At 45.7% G+C, this 13,388-nt stretch overlaps 1 protein-coding gene and 2 non-coding genes across 3 annotated transcripts in view; all 3 read right to left on the reverse strand.

Moving 5' to 3' along the window:
• Positions 1-2,809: 2,809 nt before the first annotated feature.
• The window catches only part of LOC138785520 (mast cell protease 1A-like), a 33,108-nt gene continuing 22,529 nt past the window's right edge, over positions 2,810-13,388 (reverse strand). Inside the window, exons 5-9 of the mRNA XM_069961557.1 lie at positions 7,163-7,210; positions 5,825-5,887; positions 4,893-4,937; positions 4,256-4,418; positions 2,810-2,930 (exon numbers count right to left, since the gene is read on the reverse strand). Of these exons, the coding sequence (XP_069817658.1) occupies positions 5,834-5,887; positions 7,163-7,210 (102 nt within the window). The 3' untranslated portion in view covers positions 2,810-2,930; positions 4,256-4,418; positions 4,893-4,937; positions 5,825-5,833. The remainder of the gene's footprint in view (positions 2,931-4,255; positions 4,419-4,892; positions 4,938-5,824; positions 5,888-7,162; positions 7,211-13,388) is intronic.
• Positions 4,498-4,639, reverse strand: LOC138787735 (small nucleolar RNA SNORA79). The gene has a single exon (XR_011362469.1). It is a non-coding gene; the product is annotated as a small nucleolar RNA SNORA79 (small nucleolar RNA).
• On the reverse strand, positions 5,973-6,047 carry LOC138787738 (small nucleolar RNA SNORD126). Its single transcript, XR_011362472.1, has one exon. It is a non-coding gene; the product is annotated as a small nucleolar RNA SNORD126 (small nucleolar RNA).

Here is a 13,388-nt window from a genome sequence, read left to right on the forward strand (position 1 = left end):
ACATTATGAGGGGTATATTACTATATGGAGACACAGCAGGGGTGTTAGTATATGGAGAGCTCAGCAGTGGGGGCATTATTACTATATGGGGGCACAGCAGGAGAGATTACTACTATATGGAGGGCACAGCATAGGGCATTACTACTATGTTGGAACACAGTAGGAGGGATGATTAGTATAAGGGGGCATTGTGTGGGTGTACACAGCAGTTCGGGAGGCTATAAGATGCTAGAAATGTGCAGAGCCTAATGGTGCGTTTACACAGGCAGATTTATCTGACAGATTTTGGAAGCCAAAACCAGGAATGGATTTGAAAAAAGGAGAAATCTCAGTCTTTCCTTTATGACCCGTTCCCTGTTTATGGTCTGTTCCTGGCTTTGGCTTCAAAAATCTGTCAGATAAATCTGCCTGTGTAAACGCACCATTAGATGTCTTCCAGGAAGAGATTAATTGTATTTGGAAAAAAAATCACCAGTGGTTGGGACCAGATGGAGGGAGAAAGTAAAGTCTCAGATCAAAGACGACATCACCTGTGAATCGCTAAACAGCTTTTTTTATATTGTGTAGAACATTAGGGGTGCCCAAAGCTAAATTTTTTGTCTAAAGGGATGGCCCTAGGTGGAAGGAGGTTGGAAAGCATTGATCCATAGATTTGCAAACAATTATGGACGGTGTATGCATGCAATGGATTCTTTCCCCATCGGCACAATCAATATCATGCCAGCAAGGGAAACTTTGAATCGCTGTGACACTGTAAATGAGTCTGAGCTCCCTGTGTAGACAAGGTTTGTGCAGCCAAGGGAGAAACAGGAAACTGATTGCATGGATATGTACAGATCTGTGCAATTAGTTTCCAGATCACAATCAGCCTATACTTACCATTCTGCTTGGGATCTGGCTCTCTGGTTGCAGCTGTAATTTCAGGCTTCTGCCTCAGGAATGACACAGCTGAGGAGGCAGGGCCTAAAGATACCACAAAGATACCAGCTTCCACAAGGACCAGAGAGACAGATACTGGGTCTGAATACACTGCTTGCAATCTGGAAACTGACAGCACAGATGTATACATACCTGTGGCGTCTTACCAGGGCTGCATGAGCATAAGGATCATTCATGCAGCTCATCTGCCTGATCTCATGCAGCGTAAGGTCACTGCAAAACTAGCTACCAACCAGCACTCATTTGTGGCCCCACAGCTGAGGTGTGTCTAAAAAGACAGACATATGTACCTATTAAGGGTACAAACACACAGCAGATACGATGGTGCAGATTTGATGCTGTGTTCAGTTATTTAGATCTAATCTGCTGCATATTGCACCAGTAAATACGCAGCGCATATGCCTTGTGTGTTGTACCCTAAAGAGTTTACATGGACATTTCAAGCAGATTCCTCTTTAATTTCTGCCTGTCCCATTGACTCAATGATATTCTTTAACTTAATCCACCATCTGCCCAGAGATGTCAATGCTTTGCTTGAAATTTCCACACATTCTGCAGTGGGAACATACCCTACAGGATGAGCAAAGCTTCAGGTGAATGTTATAGTGCAGGAGGAGAAGATGAGCAGGTTGAGGGTGGAGTAAAACAAAACTTTATGTAAAACTAAGGGTGCGTTTACACAGAATGTCATATCTGACAGATTTTGGAAGCCAAAGCCAGGAGTGGATTTGAAAAGAGAATAGACCCCAGTCTTTCCTTTATAACTTGGATCCCTGTTTAAGTCTGTTCCTGGTTTTGGCTTCAAAGATCTGTCAGATAAATCTGTCTGTGTAAACACACCATAAGATAAGACCATTAAAGGGGTAGAGCGGCAGTTAACTTTTATTCACTAAATAACACATTATGACGCGGCAGAGGGGGGCCGGCGTGAGGGACGGCTGGCCTCCTGAAGATTACGTCGTCGACCCAAGATGACGGCTGGGGATCCGCAATTACAGTGGTGCCTTGGATTACGAGCATAATTTGTTCCAGGACCGTGCTTGTAATCCAAATCCACTCAAACAAAGCAAATTTTCCCATAAGTCATAGAGATACAGACAATTGGTTCCACACCCCAAAAATAATGATTATTCTGAACATGTAAAACAGATGAAACATTCAGAAACAGCAGAATATGTATTACATGTTACGTTACAGTAATGGAGTGTATGGGAAACAAGGGTGGACAGAGACTGCAGGTAGCATGAAAGAATGAGCATGACAGATGTGGGCACATACATGCAGCACTCTGTCCGGGAAGAGAGGGGTTACAGCTATGAAGAGATTACTCCATAGTCCTGTCCCCTGATGTAAGCCCCAGCCTGGTGGATCTGCTATGATTTGGAAGGTGTGGGAGAGTTCCTGGGTCAGAGTACAGTGCTGTAGACCCTGCTATGCAAACCATGCCCCTCCTCCCACCCAGTACAGAGAGCTCTTAAACCAAAGCAATGCTCTTAAACCAAGTCACAATTTTGAAAAACTGCTCTTAAACCAAGGTACCACTGTATAATGCACCACACTCGGGGTGGGGACACTGGGGCCATTCACTTAACACATTACAAAGTTGTATAACTTTGTAATGTGTCCTTATTTAGTTAATAAAAGTTAAACGCTGCACTACCCGTTTAACAGATACCAAGACCAATTGACTCAATGGCTACACCAAGCCAAATTCAATAAAGCCTTGTATGTTGAGACCTACCATTTCCCAAATCAGTAACATTTTAAGCACAGATCTATTATCTGCTGGTTTGGAAAACATGACAGAACAGTGGAGTATTCACACCATGAACAATAACCGGAAGCAGCTCACATTGCTGTATTTGTAATCACATAAGTGTTTATTAAGTGTTTATTAAGTATATTTCAGTCAATACAACAAAATGTTTACACGGTGCCTCCTTTAAAGTATTTTCCAGGATAACTGCAGCATCCACCGAGATCTTCAATGTCTGCAAAAAATAAGATATGAATCTCATTACTATGTACTCAAACAGGAGATCAAGACAGGGGAATAAAAAATAGAACTGTCTGACTTTCCCTTGGCAAGCAATCAGCGCAGGTTTCATTGATGTAAGCGATGGTGTGATGTGGTATCTATATTCTTTATGTAGGTACAATGACAGTTTGCAGCGTTCTTGTCTTCCTGGCTTAATTTAAATAAAAATTAAACCATTTTCTGACTATTCTAGTTTATTGGTACATGCCTGCATAGATCAGACCTTAACTAAAGGGGTATTCCAGGGAAAATCAATAATTTAGCAAAGGAAAGGGTTAACCAAGGTTAACACTTTCCTAATATACTTACCTGTTTTTTGGCCCCCCAAGGAGATCTCCGGTCCGGTCACGTGATCTTGCAGCTTGTGGCTCAGATCCTCTTCTCCTTCCGGTTCGGTGACGTCACCCGGCCGGCATCGCTCTCCGTATCATTAGCAGCAGAGCACTGAACCCTGACTGGCTTGGTAGCGTGCAGCCAATCAGGGTTCAGTGCTCTGCATCCCCACACGCTTCAGATTGGGAGGCCCCTGAGGCTGCAGTAAATTATCAGGGGTCGTCGGGCTCAGTGCCGGTCACCAGCTACATGGGCCGGCACTGCACTACAGCAGGTGAATGCGGGGTCTGGCGTCAATCATCACTCCGGGGTTCTGCGGAGTGATGATTGATGCTATACCCCGCATTCACTTGCTGTAGTGCAGTGCCGGCCCATGTAACTGGTGACCGGCACTGAGCCCGACGACCCCTGATAATTTACTGCAGCCTCAGGGGACCCCCACTCTGAAGCGTGTGGGGATGCAGAGCACTGAACCCTGATTGGCTGCACGCTACCAAGCCAGTCAGGGTTCAGTGCTCTGCTGCTAATGAGACGGAGAGCGATGCCGGCCGGGTGACGTCACCGAACCGGAAGGAGAAGAGGATCCGAGCCACAAGCTGCAAGATCACGTGACCGGACCGGAGATCTCCTTGGGGGGCCAAAAAACAGGTAAGTATATTAGGAAAGTGTTAACCTTGGTTAACCCTTTCCTTTGCTAAATTATTGATTTTCCCTGGAATACCCCTTTAAGTTATACAACGACAAGCCACAATTCTGGTAGATAGGCTGAATAAAGAGTCAGGCATCCACAGGAGGCCGATCAGGTCTTGGGCTGCACCAACAAATCAGCTCCATGATAGCATTGAGGCTGCTGATCAACCACTTCATCAATGAGGTCTGTAAAGGCCATTTGAAGCACATTTTTTTAAGCTTTTCTCCATGCTGCGCACTGGCACATATACTCACCAGCAATGATTGGTCCATGGTGCGGCTTTGTTCCAGTGCTGCGGCGCCATTTAAATCCAACACGCTCACGCCACCATGTTGATTGAAGGCCGAAAGTCATGCTCTCCAATGCATTCTCTATATGGCAGCTGTATACTCTCCAGCCCAGGTACTACATTGTGTACTGCAACAAGATGATTAGTTTAGGAAAGTTTTTGCTTGTCAAAAAGACCAGCTTCAACATCCATTGTAGAGGCACTAGGTTTTGTCTTGCCCCGCAAAATTCAGGAGTGTAAAGAGGCAGCCAACCCACCATTACACACTGAGTGAAAAAGGCAATGTTAATCTACGACAGCCTAAAATCTCTAAGCCCATAACTTGGGGCTAAGAAAGGAACAGCTGTCGAAATGTAGACTTCAAATCTGTTCATACGTATAGTTACACATGTAGTATGGAGTGGGGCAGACAAGTACATCTCCTTGGCACAAGAAACACCCATGTATTGGGACAAAACAGGATGTAATGAGCAGGAGACCAACAGGAGGGAAAAAAAGCTAAGCTATGCACTTGCCTATTTTAGGAACTAACATTAAAGGGGGCGGGGGGGTTTGAACAGAAATAAGCATAACAGGTGCGATTAACCACTGGATTTACTTACAGAATGTAGCAGTAAGTGTTAAGCAAGCATCACATCCTTGAGGACCTAAAAGCAAAAACAAATGTTACAGAACACACGAACTAGAAACAAAGAGCCCACAAGGTAATAACCAGAAGGCATCTCAGAGCATGAATCATAATCACAGATTTCAGGTGAAACACGGACTATGCAAACTCATCATAGTGAAGCCTTTTATGCATATGCTTACAAGTATGAAGCCAAGTTTATAGTGGTGGCTACTGAAGAGCGAGCTAATGCGCTTTGTTTGGCAGAGGTACTACCAATTTTATACCCATGCCAGAGTGAAAACTGATCTTACTCCCAATTAGACACGTCACTGAGTGTTACAATAAACCACATAATCCATGGACTCCATAGCATGGAAAGATTATACTAAATGCTGTGACAAGTCCCCTTTAGGGAGGTTCTCCCATCCAGCACTCATGGCTGCACAAAACTGCAGCCCACTCACTCCCTAGTTCGGAAAGGAGGGAAAGTCAAACTTTACTTATAGCTCAGGCCACCAGTAGTAGCCCAGCCACCACCCCAAGCATAAACATGCACACTCAGGATGTATGAAAAAAAATATATATATATATCAGGACACATTGCAGTCACAGCTCCAGGCCACTCAAAGCAGCATGGACTAAGTGATCAGGGGAGCCGACAAAGCAAATGCCAGGATCTACTCTACATCAGGCTTAATCCCCCACCAGTGCCCAGGCTCTAAGGATTTATGTAGAGGTGCATGACACTGTTAAAGGGAATTTGAGTTTTTTTGCAGCTAGCATTACCTGCTCACACACCTTCATATAAGTCATCAAAAACTAGCATCTCCTTGCATGTTGATTAGCTCAACTTTAGAAACCCCTTGACAAATACTTAGAACATCTTAAGTAAACTCATCAGTATCCTACAGCTGTATTACTTACCAGCATAGGTCACCTTTCATAGCAAATCCATGGATCCAGCAGTGATTGTTTTCTGTCTCTCATCTAAAGGAAATAAATAGGAAATCAGCCAGTTGCCTATTGCTTTAATACATTATTGCAGAGGAAAGGATACAAGCTATGAGAGAAGAGCCTGCTCAGGGCATGGACATAATCATTGGTTTTCAGGTGAAACACGGACTATGCGAGCTCATCATAGCAGGCTCTAATAAGTGCTGGCAGTATGGGTGAGGGTATGGTGCAGGGTATAGCCTGAGCAGATGACACAGTAACCAGTGTGTATTGGGCAGTATGGGGAAGGAGGGCAGGGATAGGGTATAGCCTGAGCAGATGACAGTAACCAGTGGGTATAGCCTGAGAAAATGACAGTGACCAGTGGGTATTGGGCAGTATGGTGAGGAGGGTATGAGGGCAGGGATAGGGTATAGCCTGAGTAGATGACGCAGTGACCAGTGGGTATAGGGCAGTATGGGTGAGGAGGGTATGGGGCAGGGTGTAGAGTGAGCAGATGACACAATAACCAGTGTGTATTGGGCAGTATGGGTGAGGAGGGCAGGGTATAGCCTGAGTAGATGACGCAGTGACCAGTGGGTATTGGGCAGTATGGGTGAGGAGGGTATGGGGCAGGGTGTAGAGTGAGCAGATGACACAATAACCAGTGTGTATTGGGCAGTATGGGTGAGGAGGGCAGGGTATAGCCTGAGTAGATGACGCAGTGACCAGTGGGTATAGCCTGAGTAGATGACGCAGTGACCAGTGGGTATTGGGCAGTGTGGGTGAGGAGGGCAGGGCGTAGCCTGAGCAGATGACAGTAACCAGTGTGTATTGGGCAGTATGGGTGAGGAGGGCAGGGCGTAGCCTGAGCAGATGACAGTAACCAGTGTGTATTGGGCAGTATGGGTGAGGAGGGTATGGGGCAGGGTGTAGCCTGAGCAGATGACAGTAACCAGTGTGTATTGGGCAGTATGGGTGAGGAGGGTATGGGGCAGGGTGTAGCCTGAGCAGATGACAGTAACCAGTGTGTATTGGGCAGTATGGGTGAGGAGGGCATGGGGCAGGGTGTAGAGTGAGCAGATGACACTAACCAGTGTGTATTGGGCAGTATGGGTGAGGAGGGTATGGGGCAGGGTGTAGCCTGAGCAGATGACACAGTGACCATTGGCTATAGGCAGTTACAGATCTCTCCCCTATGCAGACAGCTATAGCAGGAGATCAGGTGAGTGATTAGTTGGAGCTATATCCCCGGTAATAGCCGGGACACAGTATACAGACGGGCCTGCCTAGTAGAGCACATGTACCAGGTCTATACACATCACTTACCCTCAGGGTCACACGTCCGCCGGGCTCCTCCATGACCAGCCCCGTCACCTAGGAGACATACAGGGTTATAAGCACAGGCATCAGGCACACTCCCTTCCACTAAAAGCGTGTAAGCCTCAGGAAGACGAGTGACTACATAGCAGCGGGCCCGCGCATCACCACGTGCTGACCCCGGAAGGGCGGCCAGCGACTACACCACGTGGTCCTCACGGCGGAGCCAGACTAGGTCACCACAGACAATGATACAAAACTCAACAACACCTGGCACAAAGCGGACCGACCACGTGACGCTAGCGCGGTACCGGCTTCCTCCACACCCAGCACAGTACTCACCCCGTACAATACACAGACCCGAATGACTAAAGAACACGTGTTCCCGCTCTTATATACCTGCACACTAGGAAGCGAGGAAGGGGCGTGTCTTTGGTAATAGCCCTTTCTAATTGGCTAAAGGCCGTCTGATGACGTCATGCCCATGTGACCAGCTTATTGTGTGGGCGGGGCTATGCTCAGTTATATGCTATTGTAAATAAGGGGCTAAAGGTCCTTTGATGATGTCATGAGCACGTGACCTGCACATGCGCGGGAGGATTCACGTACGGGCGGGATTTTCACACAGTATTTTAGAATAGCAGCAATAGGCCAGATTCATGTAAAACCGAAGCTACTGTGATTTGCCCTTAGCAACCAATCACAGCTCAACTTTTATTTTACCAGAGGGCAGTAACATGTGAAAGCTGAGCTGTGATTGGTTGCCATGGACAACACATCAGTTTTTATTTTACACAGATTGATAAATGGGAGCTAATATGGATGCACTGTGTAGAATCGGAACTAGGCTCAGCCTAAAAATCAGCATATAACTTAATCCTAGGAGTTCAGCTCTGTAGACTAATAGTGTGTTCACACATACTGTATATACTGCAGATTGTATGTTGTGTAATCAGTTAAAGCATAAAAACCACAGCACACATAGTACATGTGATTACATCCTGGCTGTCAGAAACAATGGACTTTTTTTTTTTAAAGATTTTACATATTGGGGGAGATCTATCAAACATGGTGTCAAGTGAAACTGGCTCAGTCGCCCCTAGCAACCAATCAGATTCCACCTTTCATTTTCCAAAGAGTCTGTGAGGAATGAAAGGTGGAATCTGATTGGTTGCTAGGGGCGACTGAGCCAGTTTCACTTTACACCATGTTCGATAAATCTCCCCCATTGACTTAAATAGGGAAGTAAAACTGCAAGAAACCATTGTGTTGTACTGGCTGTCACACAACTACGTGGCTCATACAAGTTAAGGGGCTCAGAATTGGGGGTTGTGGTCACTTGTGAGCTGCAATGCGACCCAATGAACCGTGTGGGTGCATGACAGGCAATACGATACGGTGGTTCCTGGTCGCCATGTGGTCCTAGTCTTATTGCCATTTTACTTCCCTCATTTATATTCTCAGAAAAGGAATGTTTTCCTAATAATGAGGCAGGTTAGGGCTGTCAGACTTGCTGATAGATTCCCTTTAAACCATGCGTTATAATTTTATTATTTGAAAATGAGAGAATTGTCATGGGGAGGTTGGGTAGGCGGTAGCTCTGCGGTTTTGAGGCAACATCTGCATGGAGTGGACTGGATTTGTTCAGACTATTGGGTTGCAGTCACAGCCACTTGTGATTCACAACATTCACTTACCTGAGCTGCGATGCAGCATGATCATTGTAGTGCAACACAGCGATTTTTGGCCATGTGACCCATGTAGTCCTAATCTTTGTTCCAGTGCAGGTTTAAAATCCGCCTTAACCCCTTAAGGACAGAGCCTGAAATGGCCTTAAGGACCGGAGCAAATTTTATGAATTTGACCAGTGTCACTTTATTCATTAATAACTTCGGGATGCTTTTACCTATCCGGCTGATTCTGAGATTGTTTTCTCGTGACATATTGTACTTCACATTTCTTGTAAATTGGAGTCGATACTTATAACGAATCTTTATGAAAAAACCCAAAATAGCGTGAAAAATTGTGAAAAAATGCATTTTTCCAACTTTAAAACTTTTCTGCTTATACAGAAAATGGTTATACCACATAAATTATATATTAAATAGCATTAGCAACATGTCTACTTTATGTTGGCGGCATTTATTAAACTATATTTCATTTTTTTTAGACAATAGGAAGCTTAAAACATTAGCAGCAAATTTCCAAATTTTCAGTAAAATTTCAAAATCAGATATTTTTAGGGAACTGTTCAGGTTTAAAGTGTATTTGAGGGGACTGTGTGTTAGAAAGCCTCACGAAGCACCCCATTTCAGAAACTGCACCCCCTAAACTCTGCAAAAGCACATCCAGAAAGTTTTTTAACCCTTTAGGGGAGTCACAGAAATAAAAGCTAAGTGTGTAAGAAATTAGAAAATTTTAATTTTCTGTGCAGAGATTTTATTGTAATCCAATATTTTTCATAATTATAAACCTATTACCAGAGAAATGCACCCCAATATTGATTGCCCCATTTCTGCAGTTTATAGAAATACCCCATATGTGGCCCTATTGCGCTATTTGACGCAACCACAAGCCTCAGATATAAGGGAGCGCCTAGTGAATTTCAATGGCTCCGTTATTTTTGGTCATTTTTGACTGTACCACTTCAGGTTGGCAGAGGCTCTGGGGTGCCAAAACCTAAAAAACACCCCTAAAGGGACACCATTTAGAAAACTACACCCCTCAAGGAATGTAACAAGGGGTGCGGTGAGCATCTGGACCCCACAGGTGCTTCACAGATTTTCCAAACAATATGGCTTGAAAAAAGACTAAAGTATTTTTTACACTAAAATGTTGTTCTAGCCTTCAATTTTTCATTTTCACAAAGGGATAAAAGGAAAAAAAAAACACAAAACATGTAGCACAGTTTCTCCCGAGTACGGAAATACCTCACATGTGGACATAAAGTGCCAAGCGGGCGCAGGACGAGCCTCCAAAGGGAAGGAGCGCCAATTGGCTTTTGGAAGCTGGATTTCACTGGAATGGATTTCAAGGGCCATGTCGCATTTACAGAGCCCTCGTGCTGCCAAGACACTGGAAACCCCCCACAAGTGACCCCATTCTGGAAACTACACCCCTCAAGGAATCTAACAAGGGGTGCAGTGAGCATATGGACCCCACTGGTGACGGGCACAAATGTGGAAAAATGTGACGTGAAAGTGAAAATTTTCATTTTTTCACTTTCATGGCACAAATGTGCCCGTCATCCAGGGGTCCATATCCTCACTGCACCCCTTGTTAGATTCCTTGAGGGGTGTAGTTTCCAGAATGGGGTCACTTGTGGGGGGTTTACAGTGTTTTGGCAGCACAAGGGCTCTGTAAATGCGACATGGCGTTCATCATCCATTCTAGCCAAATCCAACCTCTAAAATCCAAATGGCGCTCCTTCCCTTCGGAGGCTTGCCCTGCACCCACATGGCGCTTTATGTCCACATGTGGGGTATTTACGGACTCGGGGGAAATTGCTCTACACATTTTGTGTGTTTTTTTCTCTTTTAACCCCTTGTGAAAATGATAAATTCAAGGCTAGACCAACATTATAGTGTAAAAAATTTAATATTTCATTTTCACGCCACATTGTTCCACATTTGTGCCCGTCACCAGTGGGGTCCATATGCTGACTACACCCCTTGTTACATTCCTTGAGGGGTGTAGTTTCCATAATAGGGTCACTTGTGGGGGGTTTAACTGTCTTGGCAACACAGGGGCCTTTTGAATGCAACATGGCCCCTCGAAATCCATTCCATCCAAATCCAGCCTTCAAAAACCAAATGGCGCTCCTTCCCTTTGGAGGCTTACCCTGCACCCGCATGGCGCTTTATGTCCACATGTGGGGTATTTCCGTACTCAGGGGAAATTGCTCTACACATTGTGTTTTTTTTTATCTTTTAACCCCTTGTGAAAATGAAAAAATCAAGACAAGATCAATGATTTAGAGTAAAAATTTTAAAAAAATTACACTAAATGTTGGTCTAGCCTTGATTTTTTTCCATTTCCACAAGGGGTTAAAAAAGAAAATGAACACAAAACGTGTAGGGTAGTGTCCCCTGAGTACGAAAATACCCCACATGTGGACATAATTTGCCATATGGGCACAGGGCAAGTCACCAAAAGGACAGAGCGCCATTTAGAGGCTGGAATGGGGGATGGAGGCCATGTCGCAATTACAAAGCTCCTGTGCTGCCAGAACAGTAGAAACCCCCGACAAGTGACCCCATTCTGGAAACTACACCCCATAAGGAATCTAACAAGGGGTGCAGTGAGCATATGGACCCCACTAGTGATGGGCACATGTGTAGGACATGTGCCGTGAAAATAAAAAATACCATTTTTTTCATTTTCACGTCCCAAATGTGGCCGTCACCAGGAGGCCATATCCCCACTGCCCCCCTTGTTAGATTCCTTATGGGGTGTAGTTTCCAGAATGGGGTCACTTGTGGGGGGTTTCTACTGTCCTGGCCGCACAGAGGCTTTGTAATTGCATCATGGCCTCCTCTAATGGGAATGGCAGCCATACCTATTTAGCTGGGGAAAAGGGACAATTCTAATTTATTTGGGGGTATTAGGGCAATTATTAGTTTATAAGGTTGGAAATGACAGGTGTCCATCAAACTCAACCTGTGTTGATCCAGAGGAAGGCAAAAACCCCTCGTGAGGCAGACGACAGTAGCCTCATCACAGGGGAAAAATTCCTTCCTGACTCCATAATGGCGATCAGAATAATCTCTGGACCAATGTGACCCCTGAAATAGGAATAAGGGACAGAATTTAGATAATGTAGAACCCCAATGACGTGTGGTGCGCCTTGGAGCGATCCAATATGCAGAGGCCGGGGGGATCAGGACAGGTGTCACACTGGTAAATGGTGTCCTTCCTGATCCCCCTGTTACCCCACACTCTGCACTTCTTCTGGGGTCTCCTGTTCTCCAGTGTGGGGGACGTCACCTGGAAAATGTTGTCCTGGTGCGATACGGGGTCCTTCATATCCAGAAGCGCTGGGTCCGCTCCATGGCTGCTAAATATTAGGGCTCTATTACTGCTTCTGATATGTTCGGATCGTGCCGCAAGCTACAGTAACTCGGGCAGCGAGGGACCGGAAGAGGGGGTGCTGGTATAAAGGTTATCCCCGTACGGGTGGTGGTGACCTTTATCCAGCAGTGGGAAGATCAGTTCCCGGACGATCTCCCCACTAACTCCGAGGATGGGGGGGGGGGAAGGGGGCATCTGGGGGCTGCATTCGAGTGTCCCTTCCTTCATACACTCTAAGGGTACGTGCACACTGCGGAATCGCGAAGGATAACCCTTTGTGCATTCCGCAGTTGGCACCCGCCGGCGGACTGATGCAGGCGCACGTCTCCGTCCGTGTCGTAGACTCCATTCTATGCACGGGCGGATTCCGCTCTGCGTCCAACGTGTTGATGGAATGACGGATAATGGAATCCGCCCATGCATAGGATAGAGTCTATGACACAGGCGGAGACGCGCCCCTGCATCAGTCCGCCGGCGGGTGCCAGCTGCGGAATGCACGAAGGGTTATCCTTCGCCATTCCGCAGTGTGCACGTACCCTAAATCTGTAAGTGTACCCTGAGGTACTCTCACAGAGTTTGTAGAATTTCACGCCATACCGTCATCTCTTATTGGGACGGTACTGGCGGAAAAGACGTGTCTGGGGGGCAGCGTACGCTACGCTACTCCCAGACACGTCACTGGATGATGAGGAGGATGAGGATGAATGGAGGAAAGAAGGATCCCCCCAATTTATCCTCACTGTCTGTTTCGGTGTCGGAGGCAATAATAATGTATGCGTCCGACACCGAAAACACCCTGGGGGCCATCTTTATATGGGGATTGGTATATGGGGTATGTAGTGGTGTAGTGTAAAACTTTATTCAATGTAGTGTGGTGTAATGTAGTGTTTTTTTACGTGTTTTTTACAGTAAGTATACAAAAAAAACCTACGCCAAAAATGGTGTTGCTGATGAATGCCGCACTTATGTTCGGCACTTATAAGCAGACCGTGGCAGTAGGATATAAAAAAAAAACACCCTACGCCAAAAAGGAGGAGTTGCTGATTAGCAGCGCACTTTCGTGCGATGCTGATCAACACTCAGCGGCGATAGGGTGCGGAAAATAGAAAAAAAAAAAATTGGGAAAAAAATTTTTTTTTTTACTACATTCTGAACATCCCTGTAG

The sequence above is a fragment of the Dendropsophus ebraccatus genome, chromosome 3 (genome assembly GCF_027789765.1).
Source record: "Dendropsophus ebraccatus isolate aDenEbr1 chromosome 3, aDenEbr1.pat, whole genome shotgun sequence".
NCBI classification, from domain to species: domain Eukaryota; kingdom Metazoa; phylum Chordata; class Amphibia; order Anura; family Hylidae; genus Dendropsophus; species Dendropsophus ebraccatus.